At 45.9% G+C, this 27805-nt stretch overlaps 1 protein-coding gene across 1 annotated transcript in view; it reads right to left on the bottom strand.

Moving 5' to 3' along the window:
* APCDD1 (APC down-regulated 1) overlaps positions 1–25997 on the bottom strand; it is a 33962-nt gene extending 7965 nt beyond the window's left edge. The window contains exons 1-3 of the mRNA XM_055238496.2: positions 25568–25997; positions 12152–12335; positions 8736–9267 (exon numbers count right to left, since the gene is read on the bottom strand). Coding sequence (XP_055094471.2) covers positions 8736–9267; positions 12152–12335; positions 25568–25625 — 774 coding nt within the window. The 5' untranslated portion in view covers positions 25626–25997. The remainder of the gene's footprint in view (positions 1–8735; positions 9268–12151; positions 12336–25567) is intronic.
* Positions 25998–27805: the final 1808 nt, after the last annotated feature.

Below are 27805 nucleotides of genomic sequence, written 5' to 3'. Positions count from 1 at the left end.
GGATAATTTTTTTTTTTTTTGTATTTTTTGTAGAGACGGGGTTTCACCATGTTGCCCAGGCTGGTCTCAAACTTTTGAGCTCAGGGCAATCTGCCTGCCTCAGCCTCCCCAAGTGCTGGGACAACTCTTTAGCAGTCATGAAGAAACCAAAGTTATTGTAACAAGCAGAGTTGTTTCTGGCCTCTGTGGATACTGTCAATGAGGGGACAATTTTAGCTACCGTTGAATAAGGAGACACCTCTGTATTGTAACAAATTTTAAAAATATCATTTATGCTAATTCTCATAATCTTTGACCTGAATAAAAATTAGAGACCTACGGGCACAACTACAGAGAAGCAGAAATTAAAGCCTGTATATTGTATTGGTTCTAAAGTTTCTCTTTTCTAAGATGTTTTTCAGAAACAGTATTCTTCCAAGATGGATACATGGAAAGAGAATTACATATGCAGTTTTTAAACATGATGAGTGATTGGTACTGTGGAATATCATTTGCTCTGTAAAATTATTCCCTCTTTTTTGGGGATCCATGTTCCAAGACATGACTCTCATTTGAGAAGTGTCCTCTCCCAGGCTCACCAACTTGGCTTCCACGGCATCCCCTTTCCACGAATCCTAGAAAGGGCTATTTAAAGCCAGAGCTTCTGTACCCAGAAGATTTGAAGGTTAAAGCAGAGGAACCAGAAAGTGTTTCCTTGTTGCTATTCTTTACACACACTATAAAAAGCTTTCATCAGAAAGGGGAAGGGAGAAAAAAGATCCTATGCAAATAATCTCTGGAAAAAAAATTAAACTTATTCTAAAAATGAGAAAGAAACTTATACTTTATAAATGAGCAATGTTCTAGGCAAAGAGTGGGGTTCTGCCTACTCTGCTCTCTGATTCCTGCTTAGCTCCGGGTAACAAGTTAAATAACTACAGCATGCGTTCACAGGATATTCTCCGGGTAGCAAGTTAAATAACTACAACACGCGTTCACAGGATATTCGAGTCTCGGGGGCTCAAGTACAGCATCTCCTTAGACTTTACAACCTCCCAGGAGACCATGCATACATTTTACAGATGAGGCAACTAAGGCACCTGGAGAGAAAAAGTCAGATGACTTTACAAACCCAAAGTGGAGCCAGGATGGTAATGTGGTCTTAGGACTTGCTGCGTACTGCCTCCTGGCCAGAGCTGCCTCACAGGCTGCAGAGAACAGACGTTTCCCCAGCAAAGACTCCAGCCCAGGAAAAGGTCTTCTCCAGCTGATGACTGATGGGGATTCTCCAGGCTTTCTCTGTTCCCTGCCAATATTTATTTCTGGAGAGGTGGTTCATCAACAACATTTGCTGACAGTATCCGCTTGTTTTCGCCATCTTCCCAGAATGGAAGAAATTACTTGATGTGATCTTGTTGTGAACAGATCAACTAAGGAAGCAGGCTGCATGAAACACAAGCCTTCAAAAACAGTGTTCCTTGAGCTAAAAGTTTTGTTCAAGAAGGAGAAAAAATGGGAGCAGATGATGGAAACTTCCTTTCCTAGGGTTTTGTTCCCTAGGATAAAAAACACAAAAATGTTTCTCATAAAGAAACCTGCAGTGGCCAATGGCCCCTGTTGAAAGCTTTCTTTGTAACTGCGATGTGCCGAGTATTTGATTAAATTTCTGCTGTAGATAACCCCGCAGGTACATCCTTCTCGGGTCTTCTGTGTTATGAGTCCTTTGAGGCCAAGACCAAGTATTCTCTCTTTGTCATGTTTCCCATGACATCCAGGAGAGAGTTGCACAGGGTTCTCGGCTAATAGGCAAATGGAGAGAAAACTGGCATTGGATATGTAAAGAGTTAAATGGAGTAGCTAGCATTCATCACAAATGATGGGCGCCCACCTGCCTTGTGGGAGGGAACTCAGGGTGCTTTTCATATCTGGGATTCTAAGAGCTTGTGAATTCGGGCTCATTTTGATCACCTAAAGGGAGCATGATGATGCCACTTTCAGAAGGAAGTGGGTGAAGAGCTGTGGCTTTAAGTACAGACTGCCCGGGCAGGCTTGCTGTCTATCCAACACACTGAACGTTTGTGTCCCCTCGAAATCCATGTTAAAATCCTTACCATCAATGTGAGGAAATTAGGAGGTGGGTCCTGTGGGGGGTGACTAGGTCATGAGGGTGCAGCCCTTAAGAAGGGGATTAGTGCCCTTATAAAAGAGGCCTGAGAGTTCTCCAGCTGTCTTGCTGCCACATGAGGATACAGAGGGAGGTCAGCAGTCTGCAACCTGGGAGAGAGCCCTGACCAGGATTCCAGCCTCCCACCATGCTGGTGCCTTGATCTTGGCTCTCCAACATCCAGAACTGTGAGAAGTGAGTGGCTGTCCCCAGTCCATGCTGCTTTGCTATAGCAGCCTGGATGGACGGAGGCACCTGCTGCCCAGCACCCACTCTCCGCAGGTGAGGGCAGCCCCTCAGTGTACAGACCCTGTGCAGCTGCGTCATCCCTGCCAGGATGCAGGCACCTCTGTGGTGCCAGGGAGACTCAGAGAGCCTCAGGGAGGCTGCACAGCCACCCCGGGCCTGTTACCACTGTCCAGGAAGGGGCCTGGGCCAGGAGGACAAGGGAGAAAAGGAGAAACCAGGCTGCTAATTCCTGAGTCTGTAGTTGGCTATGAAGCAGAGGGGAGCAAAACTCAACCAAACACTTCTGCGCCCTGGAGTTCAGCAGGGGCAGCTGATAGGTCCTTAAGAGCAACATTAGCCTTCTGGAAATGGGCTTCCAAGGCAGCTTAGAATCTGAGAAGTGAGCTCACAAAGGCCTTTTCTGTTTTAGTTAACATTAGAATAATAAAAAAGACCATTTTGCCTCTACCTTTCCTATGCATTCACATGACCACTGACCCAGCAGCTAGAGACCAAGGACCCTAAGAAGATGGTTCTTTAAGAGAAAAGACTTTAAGAATGGTTTCCGAAAAGAATTTTTATTTATTTTTACTTGTTTCTTTCTTCCACTCCTATGCATTCTGATTCATTTAAATGATTAAAGTAGACTTATTAGATCGGCTGTAAATCCACTGGGCACTCCTGGCTGGCCCATCCTCTTCCTTTCTCCCCTCGGGGCTCAGCGAACACTCCCTGGAGTAGGGACCTCATGCGTACTTTTTAAATGGCCAATTTCCTGCTTTTGCAGGCTTTCCTCATGTCCTCTGAGCTTTCTTGCCTTTTAAGGGATAAAATGTTTACCACTTGCATTGTCCCTGACAAGAAATATTTCCTGATCCCCTAACTCCTTAAATAAAGCAACCTTGCATGCCTGTTTATCTGCTGAAATACTCTGGAGTCAAGAAATATAATGAGCTGTTTCTGCAATAAAAGTGTATATCAGCAGCCTTGTAGCCCAGCAATTGTGACACTGCACACCTCAGCCCAGATAAAACGTCCACAAAAGCAACCCCTTCAGGGTCAAGACCCCCTCAACCTATCCCAATTGCCAGCTCTGTTTTTTCATAGAATTGTGCAACATTTGCTGCCTTATAGGAAACACCTGGCTCCAGGGAGCAGTCACAGTTTTCTTCTAGGGTTCTCCTTCCCGTAAGACTAGTTCTTGAAACCGTCTTAGGTCATGATATCTTGAACTTCTGGTCGTCCACCACCTCCTCCATCTCCCATCACCTCTGCAAATCCACACTAGCAGAAAGAAAAGTGGCATGGAATTCTTCCACAAACACCTGGCTCCTTCTATACCCCAGAGACGCGGTCGCCCACCCACCCAGGAGCCACACCAAGCACATGCTCAGGAGACGTCCCTCCATGCTGGCTCCTGCAGCTGGGCTGAAAAGTCCAGGCCCCAAGGCCACCTGACTCAACATCCCCATGGTGTCACTGATATCAGGAAGCCGCACAGGTCACACATCCTCTAAAAAGCCTCTGAGAGGCAAGCTACCTCAAAAACACATGCTGGCTCACAGCCTAGCGGCTCCTAAAGAATTTGAGAGAGAAAGTGCAGCATGCTCTTTTCCTGCAGCGCTCAGGTACTCCCAAAGCCCGGTGCTTTTCTTCCTCCCGTGTGTAGCTCCCCTGCTGTATGTGTGCTGGGATGGAGTATTTCAGATGCACGGCCTGGGGAAGGCTGTCTGGTTTTCAGACAGCCCCTTTGATTTACGATCCTGTGGTTAAATCAGTGCAGGATTTTGGAGAAAGACCAATTCCATTTGCTTACGAGTCTGATCCTGAGGCTCTGGCATCTCTAATGACCTTGGCAATCGTTTGCTTTTAATTACCATTTGATTCCATCCCTGAAAGAATGAGCCTGCCTTCTACCCCTCCAACTGCATAGTTCTGAAGAATCTCGGCAGAGGATTATGGCTGCTCTGATGCTAAACTTGATTCAGGCAAAGCATCTTCTTTCAGGGTTACTTTAGGCTGTCTTGACTTTTTTTGTAATGAAGAGTAGCCAGTTCCATCCTGAAGGAACCCTCCCAGCACACCTGAATCTCTTCAGACATCACTTATTTGCCAAAGGACTCTGGACCTCACAGCAAAGCTGTATAAAGCTTAGAAAAACAAGTTGACTTAAAGTTTCTATTTTTACACAGTGTCCTGTTTCTAGAGGGGCTGAGGCTCGTGGTTTGAAACTCAATTTAGCATTTAAACTAATTTTCAGCTTGGTCTCTATGGACTAGCAATTAGGGAAGGAGAAGAGTTCAAAGGAGGAGGTTCCAGCCTCTCCTGGGCAGGCATGTGCGGTCTTTGAAGACATTCTCCCAGCCTTTCTTCCTGTCTCCGCTGGCGGCCACAAAAAGCTCAGACAACCTGCTGTGGCTGGGCCTGCATGGGCACAGAGTGCCCAGTCTTTCTGGTGCCCGGGTCTGGAAAGACACCAATGGCTGAGTCCATTTCGTTCCTTCTCAGAGCTGTCCTGGGGAAGGATCTGAAAACTTCCTGAAGACTCCGCTGCACACTGCAGGCCAAGAGGTACAAGGCGAGAGACAAGAGAAGAATGGACTCTTTCAGCTCCCAGAGCCACTCGGCCTTCCACTGACCCCCCAGCCATCTTGCGAGGCAGCCTGGCTGGCTCAGGAAGCCTGGGTCCTCCTCCCAGCTGGGCTGCCACCTGTATCTGTGGCCACAGCATTCCTCTGGGTCTGGGAGTGTTTGCTGGCTTTTTTTTTTTTTTAATCTAAATTTTCCGTGATGACTGTGCTTAGGTAATAGAAGATCACAGCACAAAATGCAACAGGTACCAAAAGTGACGTCTCTGTCCGACCATCCCAGATAGACAGCTCTGTCACTTCCTCTGAGGCAGTCACTAATTTCCTCCATAAATATCTGATTCCTTTGCAAAGAGTCCCTCTTCTCCTTTCGTTATTAGTTTTATGCACATGGTATCATATTATTCATGCTATTTTGTAACTTCCTTTTTTCCTACTTAACAATGTGTCTCGTGTAGTATCTAAGGTCCTAAAGCTCTTTCCACCTTAATTTTCTGTCATCAAGGAATCGGGCCTGGGATTTAAAGAGTCTACTTCTTAAGAATCTGGGTAAATGTTCCCACAGCTGCCTTAGCAGAGCAGGGAGGAGAAAATGGGAGGAAGTGTTTTATGGCTAGGCATCATGAAACACTTTGATGTTCCCTGGTCAGTCGACATTGTCATTTTCATTCCTCTCTGAGCCATTGGCCCAGAAGGGCGGCTTACTCTAGGTTAAGAGAGATGGAGCTTTGCATTCAGGCCCTATCCTGATGCCCACAGGATTCTGCACATTAACCCTATTGATTCTTATATTTTTGCCATTTTACAGAAAAGGAAAACGAAGCCTCCAGTAGGTCAGATGCCACACGGCTGATGACAGCAGAACTAGCTGCCAGGATTGGCTACCGTTTCTGAAGTCCACATACTTGCCAATTTGTCCAAAAGGTGTTAAATTCTAAAAATGTGAGCTTTACAATTGCTGTCTTTAATTGCCATGCCAATATTTAATAATTTTCACTTGCGGGGCATTTTCCCTCCAGGAGCCACAGACAGGTCTGCTGAGGGACACTGACGGGAATGAAGTGTCCCCTCCTGGAGTACCACTGGGCGCCAGTCTTAACAATGCTGACTGGGCTTTCAGACTCCATCTGCGGAGCCACACCCAGGAGTGCAACAGCGTAGAGAGGCAGGTAAGAAAAGAAACGTGGTGATGGTTAATTTTTCCCCCAGTACTAAAAAGAGCAAAAGAGATCAGAGCCCATGCAGGCGCATGAAGGTGAGGAAAAGGAACCATAACCTGAGTGGGTGCAAAGGACTAGTCCAAGGTCAGGTTCGGAGCCCACAGCCCGGCCCACGCCGGCCCAGCAAGTTCCCTGGCCGCACCTGCCTCCTCACTCACACCTCGCACTCAAGGCTCCCCATGCTTTTTGGTGTTTTGCGGCTTCTTGGTGTCTTCTGCTCGAAGGTGGGCAGGCTCTTCCTATTCAGCAGACCTTCACAAAGGCCCCGAGGGAACGGCGGGTTGCGGGGATGCTCCTGGCTAACCCCAGGTTTCTGGATTATCTGTAGGCCATTTTTATTCATGACATTCACACCTTCCTCCCGTTACCTGAGGTCATTTGAAAGATGGCGGCCGGGCGGACGGTGGCTCATGCCTGTAATCCCGGCACTTTGGGAGGCCGAGGAGGGCGGATCACTTGAGGTCGGGAGTTGGAGACCATCCTGGCCAACATGGTGAAACCCCGTCTCTACTAAAAATACAAAAATTAGCCGGGTGTGGTGGTGGGCGCCTGTAGTTCCAGCTACTTGGGAGGCTGAGGCAGGAGAATCGCTTGAACCCGGGAGGCGGGGCTTGCAGTGAGCCGAGATGGTGCCACTGCACTCTAGCCTGGGCGACAAGAGCAAAACTCCGTCCAAAAAAAAGAAAAAATCCCAGCAAGGTGGCTAGACTATACTCAGAGAGAGCCAAAGGTAGGTATGAAGCCCCTTCTCCTGCTACTATCTCAAACCAAGTGGACCTGGCCAGTATAACACAAGAGAAATGCTATGCGGCGACGGTGTCCAGTGCTGCCTTTGGGCAGTGCTGCCAACCAGAAAGGTCCCAAAGTATAATTCGAAGCCCGTTATTCCTACCCATTTTCCCAAGACACCCACTCAAGCCTGACCCAGAAAGCACAGCCCAGTCCAGGTATCACCCTATGAGCCGATTCTCCTTCTGATACCTGCCCTGGGGAATCAACATGTTGAAGGGCAGAGTTTTGGTCTCCTTTCCCTGTGTCCCATTCTAGGAAAACCTCTGGGGCCCCCTGACAGCGGCAGCAATGGAGCGGGCATCAGAGGCTGCCCTCCCTCTCTGCCCTAACTCACGTTGGCTTCTTCAGTGCATTTGAAACTTACAAGGCAGAATGAAATGAGCCTGGCTCCTGATCTGTGTTGGAACAAACCCCCAAGGGCATCCTGAGCCGGCGGGAATGCTGGGCCTGAGCACATGGGCTGAGCACAGGGCTTCATCTCACACGCGGGGACACAGCCATGAAAAGATTCATCCAGAGGAAGCAGCCTCCACCAAGTGGGCTTTCTCAGCAGCTATTTCATAATTATAATAAGAGCCACTTGCATTGCACAAGCTCACAATAACATAGATTTAAAAAAGATACCACAGGGCAGTCTTTGGCAGAGGAAGTGCCCTGTGATACCTCTATTGGTTATGAGTGGTCTTGGAGGACTAAGAAGAAAAAAGATTTTTTAAAAATGAAGAAACCACCAAACAAAAGTTAAGCAGGGCTCCACAGTCACAGAGCCACTGGGCTAGAGAGTGTTCCACGAAGTCAATGGGGATGGCCCTGGGAGATAATTCACAGAGACCTGCCCACCACCCACCCGCAGCAGGCCCGGGTCTGAACGTTCACACTGCGCACTGGGCAGAGGCCCACTCCCCTCCTGCCTGGGACTTCACAGGCTCTGCGGGGAGATGGTGGAGGCGATCAAGTTACACATGGACATGTACTCTAATCTTGCGGGAAGGAAATGCCTTGTGAATTCCAAATATAATTACTAGAATATCATTCAAGGAAAAGACATTATAAGGTTTAATTGTTTCCTGCCCTCCTTAGTCCCCTCTCCTGATTATGGTGACTTTACATTTTCCTTAGTGAAATGAAAAGAACGTGGGGTATGGAGGAAGGACCTTTGGACTCATGGTCCAGCAGGAAAACTCAGTAGCCTCATGGCCTGGGCAGGAGCCATAACCCCTGGGACCTCAGCAGGCTATTCTGCCTAAGAGTGTCGGGACTCACCAGGGTGACTCTGGTGGACAGTCTCCGTGGAGTCTAACGCCCCACAGAAATCCCACTGTCACCTCCCCTTTCTGTCCCTCCCCGCCTCCTCCAGGGCCCGGGTAGCTGCTATTGTTTAGTATCTTTTCCAGGTGTGGATATGACATTGCCTTCACACTGTCCTCTTGGAATCACTGAAGAGATTCCTGGGATGGGAGAGCTGAAAGGAGCCTTAGGAATTTTCTAGAACCATCATCCCATGCCACCAGCCACTTCAGTAGGATAACCGAGCTTCCAAGTCACAGAGCAAGTTGGTGGCAGACCCAGGTCTCCTGACTGGCTACAGCCCCCCAGGCCCAGTCTTCCCCATCTCCTCCCACCTCGCAGCAGCCCCACCTTGGCCTGCCCTGCCATGATGCTGAATTCCCCCTTTCAAGGGTGCCCTAGGGCCCCCATGTCAAGCCTTTAAGAAGGATCACCCACTTTACTCAATAAAGAGGAGAACACAGAGCTCTGAGGTACCTTGGCATTCTGCAGAGGGGGCTGGTAACTGGATGGCCGGTAGAACATCCTCTGGGTGGCATCAGTGTGAATGTCACCAAGGAAGAGCTCCTCGACCAGGTGGTCGAGGTTGTGGTGAAGGTACTGCTTCTCCACCCGGATGAGCTGAAGCTCATGCATGGCAAAGTTCACGGCCTTGGTGCACTCACAGCCATTCTCCTCTCGCCAGAGGTCGTAGGCCACGTCCCGCACCCAGGGACCCCCGTCTGCGAGGAACCCCGGGCACGTGCGGTTCACCTGCTGGCCGAGCTTCTCGGCCACCGCCTCTGTGTGGCAGATCGCCTGGACGTTGTGCAGCTGGTAGTCGGCTTCTGTGCCCCCTCGGATGATCCAGGAGGCCTGGCGGAGGCGGATCTTGCCCCGGATGATGAGAGTATAAGTGGGATTTGTGCACCGGTTGCTGCCATAATAAAACTGGTAGGCCTTGAAGGTGTTATTGTGGTAGAATCTGTAGGACCTGGTGATGAACTCTGGGCCTGACCTTACTTCACAGCTGGGAAAGAAAAGGGGAAGAAAAGACCTTTGTAAGCCTGAAGGTATGGGAAAGAGATTCATTATAGTATCAAGAAATTACAGAAATAATAATAAAGTGCTGACGATGGGCCAGACACTGTTGTCAGCCCTTTACAGATACCAACTCATTGACTCCTCACAACAACCTAGGAGTTAGGTATTATCATCACCCATGTTTTACAGTTGGGGAAACTGAGGTTAGGGAACATGCCCAAGAGCACATGACCAGCAAGTATCAGAGCCAGTCCATGAATCCAGGCAGCCTGGCTGTGACGCTGTGCTCCTAAATCACTCTGCCTCAGCCAGCCTTCCACTCGCTTCACGAGCAGGCCAGGAGGGCAAACACCTGCTGCCCTATGCAGGCATTTCTTTCTGGATAAGGAGGATGAGTGCTGTGCTGGCCTATAAAAGAAGTTCCCTTACGCTAGTTCAAAAACGGTCGACTTCCTGAACAATTTTATTTTATGGACCTTGTCTACAGTAGGCAGGTGCAAAATGTCTGTCATCCTGAGACAGAATCTAGTCACCTAGCATCTTCTTGTCCATTCAAAATTAATTTTCTCTCTAGTAGAAAAGTAAAGGGGTGATTAACTAAAAGCAAAACTGGCACAACAGAAATAAGGGTTCCTTTTGTTTATGATGGTTGCCAGTGTGGCCTTAGATGAATGTTAGGTTCCTGAGCCAGAAGCACTAAGACAGAATCTACAGAGCATAACAGCAGCGGGATGGAATTGAGGGATTTCACAAACGGCTCTGTCAGCCATTCATATATACTAGCTGAGGCTGCAACGGGGGTACGGGCAGGTACTTAAAGCCTTGGCCAAATAACCTGGCCTTAACCTTTTGTTAGCTCCTAGTCTCAGTTACGCCATGACTTTCAGCTCATCAATTCTGGCCTTCCCACTCTGCTCTCATCTATGATGCTAACACAGATTCTGTTTGAACTGACGAAGCACTGCTAAATCAAGCAGTCTGGCTAAAATGCCAAACACAAGTGGTTTTCAAAATTGCTAACATTTAAATTTGTTCATTGATGGATTAGTGAAAGATAAGCATTATTTAGACAGGGGTACCATTGCTATGTAAAGTTTGAGAACTGATGTCGAGTAACATCCTATGGACATAAAGCACTCAACAGCCCAGATACCTGGGCTATCTGTAATCTTAGAAAAAGGAGAGAGCAAACACCCCAGATTTCTCCCACAAGGAAAGAGAAGTTTAGTGTAAGCAGTGATTCATGTTAGATGAGGTTTCGAAAAGAAGATCCCTTATGTTTAATTTCTTAATCTAAGCATCAACAGTCTGTTGATTCTGCCTGCCACATACAGTGGATCTCAGGCCCACTCACCTCTCAATTGCTCCTGCAGCTCCTCTTACCTAAGCCTCTGTCCTCTCTAACCAGAACGGTTGCAAAGGTCTTTTAACTGGTCACCCCCAAATCATTTTTTCTCCCATCCATTTGCCAAACAGCAGCCAGAATGCTCTTTCAAAAAGCTGAATCATGTTTTAAGCATGGCCCCTGCTGAAAGCTCTTCAGTGACTTTTCAGTTCTCTTAGGTTACAAAATCTGGTCTGCAAGATGCCTTAGAGCTGGCCTACCCTCCCCAGCAGCCTCATCTGAGGCTGTCTGCCCTGGTTTACTGCATCCCAGCCACAGGGCTCTCAGCCAGCCGGTCCTCCAATCTAGTCAGCCTCTTGCTCACTCTGCATCTAGCCTGGCCTCTGGTTCTTTAAATACAAAGCTCTTCCCACAGTCTTTGCACAGCCAACAATGTCTCAGCTCAAGCGTCCCCTTCCTTGGTAGGCTTTCTGAACTCCACCCTGATTTTAAAATGGGGCCTCCTGGTATTCTCTTTTAGCACCTGTTGCAGCCCCCACCCCTCCACTTTCATAGTACTTCTTGTGTATTTACTTATAAAACCCTTGAAGATAGGGACCAGGTCTGTTTTGTTCACTGCTATATAAACAAAACTTAAAATAGTGTTTGGCATATGGTAGGCACTCAATAAATATTTGTTGAATAAAATGATAAATATTTTAAAAGTATGTAACATGAAGGTTGTTTATGCAAATTGCTTATCATGGTTATTTTGAGAGACCTCATTTTTATGAAATAAAATTCTGGGTCTTCATCATCTTATACAATTTCTTTTTTTCTCTTCTCCATATTCATCTGATCCCTCCCCAAGGAACTTGGAGGCTGCTATCCATATCCCAGGAACAGCGCACAGGGAGAAGTGATCAGATCCCAGAGTTAGTCTTGTTAATTCTCAGCAATTTAATGGGTAGAAAAAAAAAATCGCAGATCTGCCTCTAGGCTATTTTTAAAAGCTCTAATGGAAGATAAGCCAGAGCTCAAACTGGGATAAATCTCAGCTTCATAGCATGGAAAAGAATCCAAGAACGGCACCCTGGGTAGTAGAGGTAGCTTTTAACTTACTCTTAGAACCCTGAAGCCATATATTAAATTACCAGAATATGGCTAGAATATTTAGACCATCCGGAGCTTGCAAGTCATGTTTCAGGGCTGGTGAAACACAGACTCTTAATTTCACTTGCTAATGGTTTCTTTTTATACACAAGTGGTCCCATAGAATTCAGTAAACAAGGATCTATTCACTCACACTGTGTGGTTAACAGGAGTACAATATAATCTCTGCTTTAGCATAAGATTTCTACAGTACTTAGCTCTTTTTCTTAACCAACCATAATTTCAAAGAGTGGTTTGGTTCTTCATTAGAACTTAGACAACACCTAAATCATTGTAAATGATATAAAGTCTCTATGCATCTGAGAACCCATAAGAAGGGTCTTCCATAGTGGTGTGCTCTCTGGCCTCTCCCAGACCCCACCTGTCCTCTTACCCTGTGGAGACCCAGTGGCCCTCGATTGTAGGTGGCATCTGCACTGTGATCCTTGCACCATTGTGGAGATGTCTGAGCATGTGATGGCACTGTGACTCCTTAAAAGCCCTCCAGGCACTTTTCTCTAAGGACCTAGGATGAGACCTGCTGTCTGGATGAAGGAGGGCAGAACCCTCTCCCAGCCCTGAAAAATAAAAGTGGAAAGTTAGCCAAAAGAAGAAGTAGCAGCAGACATGGATCAGGCCAACCAACCACCTCTGCAGCAGACAGTGGCCGAAGGTGGGAAATGATTGTTTATTCTACAAGGTGTCATCACAGTGCACGCTCTCATATAGGATGCACATTCCAAAGTGGCAAGTGTCATTGTAGATCAATTCCCTGGTGAGAAAACTGAGGTCCTTGGAGATCACCAACATAACTTGCTTGAGGTCACTTAGCTAGTTCCTGGCGAAGCCAGAGATCAAATCCATGCATCTATGAAGCAACAGTGAAGGTTGTGCATCTAAGGAGTGTGTGCAGGGTGGCCAAGGGAATGTGGCTGGCACTGTAGGAGAGAGATATGAACATGTTCTGGAGTCACCAAAGTGGAGGAGGTGGGGAGAGGTGAAAGAGGTGTCATCAATAAGGGTGAATTTACACAATGACAGATTTAGGTGAGGAAAGGAAAGAGCAAGGAGACCAGCCTCAATGAAACTGCAGCCTGGGCATTGATGGAAGGAGAAGGCCCAGGGGACTAGGAAGATTCCCAGCTGGGATCTGCTTGCTGGCTTGGCTCCATCTGCTTACACCAAGCCATGCATCTTCTGGTTCTCTGTCTTCAAGTGGACGCCCTCTACAGGGCTGCTCACCACAGGGTGTGAGCCTTGCACCCTCCTACAATAGTGACGTGGTGTGACATTTCCCCCCAGTTGTCTTCCAAGTCCAGCCCCTCACCCTTACAAGGCCAGAAACAAGCTAAACATATAATACAGGGCTTTAAATTAAGAATAATGGCAAGAAGATTACATATGTTTATTTCCCAGGGGTAAAGACATACTAGCAATAAGCTTATCTTCAGAACGAGTCATGCAGGTTGGCCACAATCTACCCATGCAAAACTACCACCAGCCTAATGTTCAGAATAAAGCAATTAAAACTGGTGGAATTACTCTCTGAAAGCCACGGTCTCCTCTGATATTCACTCCTGAAGTGATTAACAAATCAACAGGCATTTATGGCGGACCTACTACGTATTTAGCCCTGTGTTAGCAGAAAAGACATTAGTTAGACAACTGTACAAACGTTTTAAAAATACACAAAATAAATAAAATGTACCTGTTAGAATGCTACTGGTGAGGAAGCAATTATATTTTTTAATCAACACATAAATAGCTTCATAGAGAAGGCACGGTTTCTGAGAGATGATTTGAAAATGAGAAGTTAGATTCAGAATATAGTCACTTACAGCAACATGATGAAAATCTACCTGGATAAACTTAGACCTGCAGGATGATAACTTCAGATATCTGTTAAACATTCAGATATTTACCATCATGTGGACAAAACATTCAAAAGACTGAACTAGTTTTTGATGGAAAGTCTTGGTGTTGAGAAGACAGAATTTTCCGTATCTGAACTCCCAGATTTTCCCTCTAAAGTAGAATTCTGGCTTTGAGATGGAAAGACAGCTTCTGATCGTTCTTACAGATTTTACATGCAATGAATGTCAGTGAGACAAATATACCTCAGGGTATTACTCAAGTAAATGAAAATTGCGAAAAGAGATTCTAGACAAAAGAGGACAGTGCCATGTTCAAGTTAAAGGCAACCTCACTCAGCCCTGTTTAGCCAAGTCCCCTGATTCTGGCCTGAGCTAGAATGGGGCAAACTCTAAACATGAGAATTCTGCCTAGTGTTGTTGTTATTCATGGTCATGGTTATTAAGCCAGGGCTTCCTTTCCTGAGTCCTCGAGTTCCATTGAGGGAAGCGGTCTCCACTAGAGTGGTACTCCTGGGCATTCCCTCCCCGTCCCTCATTCTGCCCTCCCCTGGTGAAGCCACGAGTTATGGAAGTGGAAGCAAGCGTGCTTGATTCAGTCATTTTTCTCTTTTCAAAACTAGCCTATTTACAAAGCACATGCCTTTTGATCAGTTCCATCAGGGGTGAGGACCATGCCCCTTTAGTTGTTCAGCTGTGGCACTGGGCCAGATGGGAAGTCTGAAACATTTGGGGGGAACTATGAGCACTCCTATCATGAGCACCCATCTACACTGTGTCTTTTGATTAAGTATTTATCACTATGCTAACATTTTAATCCCCAAGTGCCTCACCCTCGTGTTGAAAGCTCCCTTAGTTCTGAACCAGAGTAGGGGAGAGGGGACTACTTACTTGACCTCTGCCAGCCTCAACAGTTGTAGTTATCTTGATAACTGTCAACATTTCCTCAGTGTCCCTGCTAGGCAGTCAAGGAATGAAACCGAGTATAACCTGCTGTCTGGTGGGTCAACAGTATGATCGATTTTGATGTGGCTAACTGAAAATAGATTTTAGCTAAAGTTACAAGGTATTGGGAGTTGGGGAAGATTCTGCTTTAAATATGCTACCAAGCATTCAGTAAAGAAGCCATCATCTCACTATCAACCAAGCTGTCTTCTAAAACTTGATTTGTAAACTCTACACCCTGCAAGTGTTTTCCCATGAAGATAATAAAAGCCAGGAGTGTAGTGGATGTGTATTAAAATCTCTATAGCTCAGCTGCTTGAGTCTGAAACTAGATCTGCCACTTGAAGGATTGCATTGAATTCAAGACATCAAGGAGTGTTAAGATGTATCATTATTTTATTATCAGTGACAAAACATGCACATTTAAACAATGACATGATGCCTTAACAACAGTCATAGATACCCTTAACAACAGAGATACCCGTGAATCATTTGCAGCAGCCTCTGATGGCACTGACATTTCTGTATCTAGTCAAAGACATTTGGCAATTTCTCTTGCATTTGGTGGCACTGCTGCATGTGTGACAGGTAATCTGTTTGCTCTGCACTTATCTCAGTAACAAAACAAAAACAATCCCTCATACTTTTTGGGCATTCACCTTTCCAAGTAGTTGATTGATGCTGTGTGAGAAAATATGGAGTTGCAGTTATTCTTCCAGCAATAAATATTTGCTTCACTAATGTCAAATTAACACTCTACTGCTCTATTAAAAGATCTGTCTGATTTTCTCTGTGATTTTTCTTTTCAGTGCTGAGAGTGTAATTTATGAGTGAGGGAGGAAAAAAACCAAGCTTGCTGACTCAGATGTGTAGTCTCTTGATGTTCAAAACCAGCCTATTTGCAATGAATCTCCAGATGAGTCCCAAGGATGGACATAAAGGAGGTGATGTGGGGACAGTATGAGCATCTGTGTTCTGGTTCACACAGGCAAAGGGAATGTCACCCCTCATGGCTACTGCCTGGAGGCCAGCGGAGACTGGGGCCCCCACTGACTGTGAGATGCACACCACCTGCAGAGATCTTAAAGTACGAGAAAGGTGGGTATCTTGCAGTCAATAAAACACGGTATTAGCGCAGTGACCTTAAACAAATCACTTAACTCTCCAAGCCTCTGTCTACTCATCAGTGATGAAGGGATAAAAACATCACCCACTTCTTAAGGTTGGTTTCAGTTTAGCACCCTGCCTTTCATTCCATGTTGGTTGGTATTATTTGAAATAATGATAAGGCTCTTAGACCACCCTCAAAAAGTCCCCTCTAACTAACAGAACAGTTAAAATCATGGTAAAGTTACATGGAGGAGCCAGGCTCACTCTGAGCTCTGAGGAGGACAAAGTATAAGGACATAGGGCCTCTAGGCAAAGTTAAATGATGACCCTCAATGTAGAAGAGAGTGAGGCCCAAAGTGCCAAGCTCTGCAGTTGCTGCTAAGTTCTACCCAGTTTAACAAATACCTATCAAGGAGGCTGGGCACAGTGGCTCATGCCTGTAATCCCAACAATCTGGGAGCCTGAGGTGGAAGGATGGCTTGATGCTAGGAGTTTCAGACCAGCATGGGCAACATAACAAGACCCCATCTCTAAAGGAAAATAAAAATAGCCAGGCATAGTGGCACATGCTTGTTGTCCTAACTACTCAGGAGGCTGAGGTGGGAGGACCACATGAGCCCAGAAGTTCAAGGCTGCAGTGAGCTATGATTGCACCACTGCACTCCAGCCTGGGTGACACAGTGAGACCCTGTCTCTAAAATAAACAAATAAAACATACCTATTAACCTTTATTTGCTACACTTTAGGAACCAGAAGCATAAAGACTAACAAAGATGTTTTGTATGTGTGGTTTTTTTTTTTTTTACTTTGAAGATTTTAAGGTCTCACTGGCCTGGATGTCAAAGAACAAGGGTCAAAATGATGAAGGAGGTTCTGGGAAGGAAGTTAGGGAGTTCAAAGAGAGAGAGGGAGCGGTGGTTAGCATTTGTATGGGTCATTCATAAGACTAGAGTCACACGGGAAAGGAGGCCTACAGTTACATTTTTAACCAGCGATGGAAGAAATAAAATCTGAGAACCTCCAATATGCAAATCACTGGAAAGCAAGAAAAAAAAGATATTAAATAGCCCAGGGTTTCTAAAGATCAATATCCATTTTGCTATTGCTCACATTTGACAATGAGCACAGCTCAGGAACCCAGAGAGGCTGGCAGTGCAGCCAGGGCACCCATGTGAGCGGCCAGATGGAGAACCCCAAGGCTGGCACAGCTCCCCAAGGACACAGTGATTTCAGGCTCACACTCTAGGGTGATATTCTATTTCTAAGATGGAAAAATGGGGTTGGTATTTATTCCATTTTTATCTTTTCCCTTCAAAGTACCCAACATCTTCATTACTCTTAAGGAGCAAAATTAATTTTACTCTTAAGGAGCAAAATTAAATGGGTCAAGTGAAAGAAGTTGCAGTAAGGCAGGAGAAACTGACTCTTAGGGCTTCAGTTCACCACTGCAAGTGGTATCCAGTATTTACTTGGCTCATCTGATGTGGCAAATGTGGATGACTTTCCTGTGAGTACTACTTCTGTTAAATGGCTGGGAATTAAAAAGTCATTTGAAGCACCAATTTCAGCTGCAGCAGAGGCCAAGCATAAAAGTTAGACTGGTAAACCCCAAAGCTTCCTTCTCAAGAATCAGTCACGGTGTGCCGTCCAAGGTCACTCGTCTTAGATTTCTGGTCAGCTAAGGAGCTCCTGTGTTTGTTGCATCACCTGAAGTAAGTCAATTCCAAATTTGGGACTAGAACTAGCGAATCATTCATTCATCCAATCAGTAAGGCTCTGAAGGGCCAGGAACTGTTCTGGACATAGCACCTACAAACATTTCGCCCCAGGGAGTCTCAGTTGGGCAAGAAACTGTAGAGTTAGTTGTAGAGGACTCTACACAGAGGGGGCAGGGTCTGAATTCTTCCTTGAGGGTTCATGGAGAGGCATCTCTGTCTTGAATATGGAACAGAAGTGGTCTAGGTGGAGTGTGCTTGAGCACACTGAAGCATAGGGGGGCAGGAATGAGAGATTCGCATAGGAGGCTCTAAGAGAAGGGGGCACAGGGTGACCTAGGACAAGGGGCAGAGGGAGGCAGGGCCACAGTTGAGAGCACCACACATCTGTTACGCAGAGTGGGGACTTCACTGGAAAGGTGAAGGGGGGGCCACCAAAAGATTTTCTGCAATGTTGTGGTGTGGTAAGAATTTTAGTTTGGAAAAATCACTTTTCTGGTTTTTTGGAGGGACATGGGGGACAGATTGGAAGCAGGAAGATCAGTGATAAGGCTACTGCAATGGTTCAGTCTTGTATGATTTATTGACTGGATAAATGAGAAAGATAAAAGAAGGGAACAGCTCCCAACAAACTACAGTAAATCTTTTTTGTAGTGTTGGAGAGGCACTGACCATCTTTTGCATCTTGTGGGGGAAAGAATTACCAAAAAGTTATATTAAAAAAGGAAGGAAGGAGGGAAGGAAGGAAGGAAGGGAGGGAGGGAGGGAGGGAGGGAGGGAAGGAGGGAGGGAGCAAGGGAGAAAGGAAGGAAGGAAGGAAGACAGGAAGGAAGACAGGAAGGAAGCAAGTAATTTAGCAGTACATCTGCATCTGAAAAGGAACTTCTGTAAAATATATATACAGCCTCCTTTAATACATTTTAAATTGCATAAATCAATCATCCCAGTGTTTAGCCATGCAAAGTTCAAGGACCGCACTAATAATGACCGTTCCTGTGTGAGTACACCTATTATTTATAATAATAAATGTGCTTCTTGCATATAATGCTAAGTTTTTAAGCCCCTCCACTTAATTGGATTTCTTGTGTAATTGGAAGTGTTGGTTAATCACAATATTCGGTTGTTGAAACTTCTGCCATTGTATGTCAAATGCAGTTTGACCTTATGATCTTTCTTTGATGATTCAAGTTCTTGAAAGTGCCTTAAGGTACTACCGTGCCTGTAGAATGGGGCTGTGGATAGAAAGGTATTGGAATGAACACCTAACGACGCTGTGTAAACTATGGAGTTTTTTCCTCTTATTTTACAGATAAAACAAGAGTTAGAAACCAGATACTATATGTGAGAGTACACACACAAATAATGTCAACATTTTGATTAGTTGAAGATTCTAGATGTTAATTAAGGGGACTAGGGAATGGAGTTTCCATTCACTACTATTTTGTTGCAAGTGAATCTGCAAAAAAGAGTTATCTGAAAGGATTAAACAAATATTAAGAAAATGGCTGTGAGTTTTTGGTCTTCAAAGTGGTTTTGGGTAAGTCATCTAATATATGCCTTTCTTTTTCCTCCATAAACATAATGATCATGATGATAATGACTAATGTTTGCATTACACTTGACGATTCACTTTATGCATATATCACCTCATTTGATCAAATGCTAGCTACTATACAGGTACAGAGACACTCTTGATTGAGAATGTATAAAGTCAGTCCATGGTACTGTCTAAACTTGAAGCTCTCCAGGGACTGTTCCCAGTCCAGAGGAATTCTGAATAAGATTATCCAAATGATTCCACCATAAAATGGTCTCAAACATTGGGGGTCCTGATAAAATTATTATGGCAAAGGGAGTAGTTTCTTCCAAATGAATGTCAGAGAATAAAGTAGATTCTGGAAGGAATGGTTCATCTGTTAGAAACAAATTAAGCCCTGTGTGCTTTAGGACATAATTTTATAGACAACCATGTCCAGAGCACTAAATGAGATCCTGGAGCTCTGGAGGGCTCGGTGGTATGTAAGTGTGTGCACCTGCATGTGTGCACTAGTGATTTACTCCCAAGGAATACATTACCCCATGATAGCAATCTTAAATGACTGCACAATGATTGTAACAACAATCATAATCACAATAGTCTACCAGAGAGGGAAAATTCCCAAAGATATCACATTTTAAAAACAGAGTTACCTAAATGAAAGGAAGCACAGGGTTGACCATTTACATGGAGGTTTATGCCCTAAATAAAAGGCCTGTGTGTCAGGTTAACTGTTCACATTCCCTGAATTCACGAGATCATGCACATAGAAAGCAGTCCTTGGCATAGTTTCCAAAGGGAACACACACAGTACTTCTGCTAGAGCCATCCGCAGCAGATCTCATTCCTAAACCCATGGTGCGCTAAGGAAGCACGCCAGTGTACCCGGAAACCAAACAGAGCCTTTGTAGACAGTGAGAGAAGAAAAAGGGTGGGGTGCCTGCTGGACTTTCGCAAGTCAACATTCATTCATTCAACAAATGGTTGAGTGCCTACTATGTGCTCAGGTATCTCTTAGGCTTGAATCATTGCTACATATACAGGAAAAAGTGAAATAGGACAGTATACTCCATATACAAGTCCCTGATTTTTCAATAAAGTTTTTTTTGCTTGTTTGTTTTTTGTTTTTTTTGAGACAGAGTCTTGCTCTGTCACCTAGGCTACAGTGCAGTGGCATGATCTTTGCTCACTGCAACCTCCGCCTCCTGGGTTCAAGCGATTTTCCTGCCTCACCCTCCCAAGAAGCTGGGATTACAGGCATGCGCCACCACACCCAGCTAATTTTTTTGCATTTTTTTTTTTTTTTTTTTACTAGAGGCAGGGTTTTGCCATGTTGGCCAGCCTGGTCTCCAACTCCTGACCTCAGGTGATCTGCCCGCCTTGGCCTCCCAAAGGAGGCCCTTGGCCTGGGATTACAGGTGTGAGCCGCCATGCCCGTCCTCAATAAAGTTTTAACAATCTGAATTATCTAGATGAATATATTCCATGGTTTTTCACCTGCCTATCTATATTGACTGAGAAATCAAAAGTTCCGATCTATTTTACACATAATAAAATGTAAAATTATTTGGGAAGGAAACAATAATTTTCAAGCACACTTGGGGCTAAACTAATCTTTGATCAGGTTAATCTCTATACATGTACTCTAAGGCTTAAGGGAAAAAACATGAACTTGAAAAAGACTAAGTATAATGTCAAAATATCAACCATGACGGAGAGCTTAAAATGATTCTTTTCTGTTCATTTTGCAAGTTTCTGTACTTTATATAATGTGCCCTGTATACTTTAATAATCAGACTGAGAAAAGTGTTCTCAAGTTAGAACTGTTGTGATACATAAAATGTGACTGATTAGATTAAATGCAGGTAATTACTTAGCCATGAAATTGCCTGCCCAATTAAATAAGCAGTCATTACTGTAAATATGTGCTTTGAAGTGGGTGCTGGTAGATAAACTCCAGCACAGGTTTCCATTTTTTTGAAATAAAAGCATGTATGTACTGCAGACTGTACTGAATTTTGCACCATTGTGGTACTTCTGCTTATCAAGTTCTTGTTTTTATTTCCATTTTTTTTTGCAGTAAGCTTGCTGCTTTTGCCCATCTTGAAATCTTCATATCTAAAAGTCATCTCTCTTTATGAGAAATATAGTAAGGTCAAGTTTTCAAATTCCTGGCTCCATTTGACTTTAGTTGAAAACAAGTTACTTTTCTGTGCCACTTTATAGTGCCATAGTCCTCAGGGTGGACACTGGGGCTGAACCAGATGTTGCAAAGTTTGCATGTTGGATCTGCAGCTGACTAGCCACATCCACCCTCTTCAGCACAGTTGTGGTCTGTGTGTGTGTGTGTGTGGGTGTGTGCAGGCTTGTGGGATTCCCAGCAGGGAAAATAGTGCAATCAACTGCAGTGTGCCATCCACTCAGCTCTGGGGCTCTACAATCAGTATTTCTTCCCTTCCCTCACCTAGATATTCTTCAAGAATCCTCAAGGAAGGGGGAATGCTCCCTTTCGGCCAGTGGACCTGGCAAGTGGCGGCACTTGGCACATAGTAGGCCCTCATAGATGAACTTACTGAATAAATGGTTAGCTGAATGAATGAAACTGGAAAACCCTTGCAGAACAGAATATCCTTAATAATTTTAGGGTGATACCATATCCTTTCTCCAACCTTCAGATGTACATACCTATCACATGACTTTCCAGAATAATTTTATTCCCAAATTGGAGAGGACTAAGCAATGGCCTGTGTACACAAAACCAACCCATGAAGAACTCATACGTGGAGGATGGTAGTGGATTTTTTCCTGGTTTTCCCTGCGATCACTTCAACTCCAGGGGAAGAGTCTACTGAAGACATGCCCTGCTGTGTATCTTTCAACTGATGTAGACAATCACTAATACATCATCTTCTATTTCTGGTCTGAAATGTTTTATGCCTCCCTTTGATTGATTATATTGTCATGAAGTCTGTCCCTAAATAGTAGTATGTAATTACACAGACATACCACCCACCTGTATTTAGTTCTTTTCTCATTTAAGGGGAAAAAGAACGAACTTAGCTAGTATAAAATAATGAAATTGGCTTGTCAATCTATTTAACAAGAGGATATTTAACATCTGTCTAAGACCCTTGCCCCTGTTGGGTACAGATGAGTCATGCTTCTTTTCAAGATTTCATTTTCTTTTTATGACTAAGAGAGGCGGAAAAAAGTGCAGGAAAGAATGTTTTCTTGGTCACAAAAACTGTCCTTAGTAAAATAGTTTTTCAATGATTTCTATTTTACCCTGTATAAACGTTTCCTCACATTATGCCGGTTAAACTCTCATTTGGTAATCAGCAAAGTTTTTAAAAGTCTTGACAGAATAAGCTTTAATGAAAGGAGAGAGCTGAAAGAGCCTTCACCTCTCAGAAAAGTCAACGAATTCTACAAAAGTAAACAGGGTGTGGGAATAGAACATCTTTCCCAACGTCAGCTCCAAAACTCAAAATCAAATGTTTCCATTAGCAAAGAGAATCAGGCACTTCACTGCGGCATTACAGCCACACTTATTCTGGATACCTCATGCTAATCTGTGTTTTGGAGCTGAATGATTTCTAGAATTTGACATCTGAAACTTCTGTGGCTTTTATCTAAGCAAAGAAAACAGTGATAATGGACATCTTCCAGCTGCATACCTTCATGACATTAAATAGGCTTTATTTGGATTAAGTACTGCAATTGTTTTCAGAATTTGAAGAGGAGGAAAGTAAAACTGACATGTATACTTTTATGCCATCAAATTTTGAACTTGGGTCTCGCACCACATTTGCAGTCTTAAATAAACAACAGGCTCAAGTCTTGCCAGAGCCTCATTCACTCACTGATAGGATTTAGGGGTGATTTATAAGTTGCAATGAATTGAAATAGAAGTAGCCACAAAACTGAACAAAGACTGGATGCCAAACATAATGGTTATCTACTGCATCCTCACACAGGATGCACTTCTTGCACTTCTTAACCTGACTTGGTGGTGTAACAAATAATCTCTAAATGATGTGTGAAACTAAATTTATTAAAGTTTGTCACGGGAACATTCAACACCATAGAACAAATGCTTTTATCTACTAAGTTGACCTATAAATAGACAAATGGTATCCTATGGTTAGCAAAATAAAATGGCTATTTATCAGGAAAAAAATCACTAATTCATTAGAAGATTTCAAGAATTGCCTTCAGATTTATAACTTCTATTTAAATATATGATCACACTCCATCTTTTACTACAGAATTCTTAAATGCCTGCAAAGTGCCTATCAGTTGAGTAGGACATATTCAGCAAACCATTCCCTTGGTTAGGTTGAGTAATACCCATTTGCTGTTAAAACTGCTTCAATCAAGTAGATGTCATGGGGGAAAGGGGAAAGGAAGAATATCCCATTCTTTTCTGGTGCTTTACATTATCCTTGCTAATTATGGCAAACCTTTCTTAAATCCTGAGGATTTACAACTTGAACAATGATTTCCTCTGTTTATTTTCTGCACTAGAGTCTGATACTCTCTGCTGGATCCAAGTAGATCTTTGAGCAACATTAGTTTTAATAATTGTGCCATTGCAGATTCATTCTGAAATTGGATAACTTTTTATAGGTTTATCCACGTCATCCAACTCAACTTTGCAAACCTCCCTTTTTATCTTATCTTCATATATACATATGCATATACGTGTACAAACACATGCACACACACATACCAGCACGCACACGGTCTGGCTCCACTGTGCTCCCATTTATAGCTCAGACTGCCCTTCCCAGTTATTTCCTTGCTCCCCAATCCCCCTCCCAACACCTTTGGGTCTGGGGAGCCCTCCTCCCCCCGATCCCCGGAGTTATGGAAGATTCCAGACTCAAATTCTCAAACTCATGAGATTTGGGGCTCCTGTCCTCATTGCGGATATGCTTGGGCTCTTGTTACCTGTCAGCCATTACTACCCCAGCTTGGACTGCTAAATAGAAGTATAATTACAACCCCTACCTCTCAAAAGAGGGAGAACATGTTCAGAGTTACACTAGGTTGCATCTCTGAGGATCACTTTTGTAGTTTAAAAGGCAATGATTTTACCCCAAAAAATGCTGTTCATGCCAAGCTTTTAAGTAATTTTTTAAATTTTAAAATCATTTGACCATACTATCTTTTTTTTCACAGATATTACAACAATTTTTTTAAGGGGGACCATTTTTCCTGTTTCATCTCTCTCTTTTTTCTTGTGTGTGTGGCAGCTGCTGTTTGATCTGTTCATTGGCTCTGATTTGTTTCATATTTCAGCCAAAGATTAAAACTGCTCTGTAATTCTAAGCAGATGGGCCTAGGATTCCAACCCTATAATTATACCTTCTCTCTTTTTGCCCTCGAACAGCAAGCCTTCCATCCCGACTGTTAAAATGATGGGATCACTGGGGCTCTGAGTACACCTTGGCAACTGGACAGGTCTGGCCCAGCCAGACAAGTTCACAAAGCCTGTGGAGCTATGCGAGCCATCCACCTGGGGCAGGACTACAAAGAAAACAGCATCCCGGTGGCTTGTGCGTGAACAGTTCTTCCCTTTCCTTGATCCTCCGGAGGGAAGGTCCTCAGCCTGACTTTCAGTCCTGGCTACCATGCATTCTGAAGCCGGAAACCGCTACAGGTTTGGGGTGGCTGTGGTGGGTGTTGAGGAAGGAGAGCCATGAAGTCATGCTGTTGAAACGTCAGGTGTCTGACCATTAGGGACAGTTTGCTCAGGACATCCACATCAACACGACGTGATCTGCCACGGCCTGTCAGGATTATGAACCCGACGCGCCATAAAACCTGCCTTGTCCACCCCAAATAAATTCTGTCTTGGTGTTTTCAGTGCAATTTCTGGAACCCGTTGAAAGGGCTGATGTTCTCTAGCTAAAGGTTTACTAGAACCCCTGGGGAAAAGTGGCACAGGTAGCCCAGGAAATGGGACGTCAAGTTGGGGTGCACCTTAGGAGACTGGTTATAATGATTAAATCTTGGCTAATAGGAGTCCCCTGTTTCTTAAAATTACACCCAGAGAACGCAACAGTCCACTTAGGAGAAAACCCCACAACCCCGCCTCAATCGCGAGGCAAAGTGCAGGCAGACAACAAACACTAGTTTTCAGAAGGCAGACAGATGTGTCTTTCCCAAATGATCAGTTTCTGTTTCCACTCTCCTAAAAGCTTGGAACACATCAAGAGCCTGCTGCATTCTGGCATTTTGGAAAAAGGCTCGCAGAGCCGGCGATTTCATGGCAGTGTACAGTTGGAAAATCCAGCAGAGTGGACGAAAGTTTCCCTCGGACTGGATGCAACGGATTCTGGACATAAAAGATGTCTGCGTGGGAGAGCTTCCACCCTTCCAAAAAGAACAGTCACGCAGCAAAGAGCTCCGGGCGCCCTGGGGGAGAGGGGTCCCGAGCCTAGGAAAGTGGGCAGAGCCCCCTCTCCCAGGGCTGAGACGGCAGGCGCGGGGCTCCCCTCGGACCCGCCCCGCCAAGGGGACAGTGTAGACCATGCCGCGATCCAGACCCGATGCCTCCGCGGGCTCCGCGGCGCCCGGGCTGCCCCCTCCGGCTGGGAGCGCTGGAGTGGCCGTCGGGAACTCACCGTGAAGCAGGAGGGCCGGGAACAGGTATCTGAGCAGGAGGCGGCGCGGCCAGGACATTTCCAGTCCTGCTCTGGGCCCTCCCGCACGCCGAGCTCCGATTTGGTGCTGGGGCAACTGGGCGCGCGCTCTGCCCTCCGCCTCCGGCCGGGACAGGCCGGGGCTTCAGGCGGCTGCCGCGCGCCCCATGCCAGGCGGGCGAGGCGCGGGGCTGCGGGGCGCGCGCTCCCTAGGCGCCGTCGGGCGGCTGTGGGCGCCCCGGCCCGGTCCGCGTCCCGGCCTCTCTGCCGCCCTCCCCGAGTTCTCCGCGCCCGGCCCCGCGTCCCGCCCCGGCCGCCGCGTGCGCCGCTCCGAGCTGCAGTGGCCGCCACCGCCACCGCAGCTGCAGCGTCTCTTCATATTTCCAGCGCGCCGCCGGCGGGGCAGCCTGGCCGCGGCACGGAGGAGGGGCCCGGGAGGGGGCGGTTGGGGGAGGCGACGCCGAGCCACCGCCCCCGGGCAGCCGCCGCCGGGGGGAGCGCGGAGACTTGAAAGGGCGCGTCGGGCAACGCCTCCCCGCCTCCTACTCCGGTCGCCCCTCCTCCCCCCGCTCTCCTCCCGCTTCCCTCCTTCCCCTCTCTCGCCTACCCCTCCTCTTCCAGCTTCCTACCCCTTCCATCCTCCCCTCCTCCTCTCCTCCCTCCAGGCCCCTCTGCCTCCCTCTGGCTCTGCGCACCCCTTTCTCTACTCCCCGCCCCCCATTCCGGGCGCGCTTCCTCCTTGGAGGGGATGGGAGCCTTTGGCCCCGCACCCCGCTCGCAAGGAAAGAGAATGCGCGGGTCACCCTCCGGCCTCCGCCCACGCCACTGGGGAAAGGTGTTCAAAGGGGGTGCGGGCAGCGAGGCTGGAGGCCTCGCGTGGGATCCAAGCAAAGCGGCCTGCTGAGCCGGGGTGTGTGCCAGCGCCCAGCCATGGGAGAGAGGGGAGACCAAAGAGAGAGTCCTGGAGGGTTGCTGGGGGTGAGGATGCCTCAGTGCTGGGCCCCCTCGTGGGTGCCGTGCAGGTCTTCACTACAAATCGCCTACCCCGGCCCAGTGCCTGGCTCCTCTCGGGAACACACAGAACCTTGTCACAGGCCCCAACCTGCGAAGGGCACGGTGTAGGAGGCAGGAGCCCGTTCACTTTTTCCTCCCCTTTCCACGAGGCAAATGACTTGTTGAAACAGGGGAGAAATCTCCGGGAAACGCTCCCTGTCACTCTAAGAACGTGCACTTAGCCCCCTTCGCCGAGTCCTCTTCTCTCCCAGAGCAAATTGAATCACTACAATCAACGCTGATTTTATTTGTGTTCGCGGTCTTGTGGGGGAGGGGGGACTACATGAGTGTTTAAGACCCAAAGGCAGGAAGAGTTTCCCTTGGGGTCCTTCGTTCTCCAATGCGGGTACAAGGCGGTGGCCATCTGATTTACCTGGAAGGTCCCTCCTCTGCCAAGGGCCTGCTTGAGCCCTACCCCTCTCCCAGCATTTTTCCCTCTCCTAAGGTAAATGTCACCTCTTCTCCATACTAGGATAAAGAGCAGACAGGAGACCCAGTGGAGTCTGGAGAACATTTCTTGACGCAACTCTGTTAGTGTTTTTCATTTAAAAAAAAAAAAAAATTAAAATAAATGTCTGATTTCCCAAGAGAATTCTCTGCCCCTTTGAACAATGCAATAATTCAACTCCTTATGTGTTAGACTTTCAAAACTAGTTGGATCTTAGCAACGGTATGATAGTAAAATAGATGAGAATTCATTTGACAGTTTCCACTTTTTTTTTTTTTTAACTTGAGAAATCCATGGGTGTTTCGATGTGATAGTGCTGACGCTGTCTGATGTGCCTTAATTTTTATCACCATCATTATCATCTTTCCATCATTAATATAGAGGATCATAAAATGTACCAGCTGCTCAGCTCACAAGGATGTTGTGAAGATTAATGTGCTACTGTTTGCAAATCTTGAGGATGAAAGAATACCTGTGTGGGCAAAAAGAAGATCATGAAAACGATGCCTGTGAGCGCAGGCATTATTTTGCGTTAGACTTGCTCTGCCACATCTTTCTGAGCCTGACTTTGTACCTGATCATTCTCTCATCCCGGTTGCTAGGCTTGGGTAGCAGACTATGATTTGTAAGATTTGAATGTTTGCCAAGGGCCAATCACATTTTCATTTTAAACCAAGAACTTGACTTCTTCACGAATATTGGGCAGTTGGAAACGATGT

This window comes from Symphalangus syndactylus, chromosome 1 (genome assembly GCF_028878055.3).
Source record: "Symphalangus syndactylus isolate Jambi chromosome 1, NHGRI_mSymSyn1-v2.1_pri, whole genome shotgun sequence".
NCBI lineage: Eukaryota > Metazoa > Chordata > Mammalia > Primates > Hylobatidae > Symphalangus > Symphalangus syndactylus.
The sequence above is the reverse complement of the archived record's forward strand: the minus strand, read 5'-3'. Positions and strand labels throughout refer to the sequence as shown.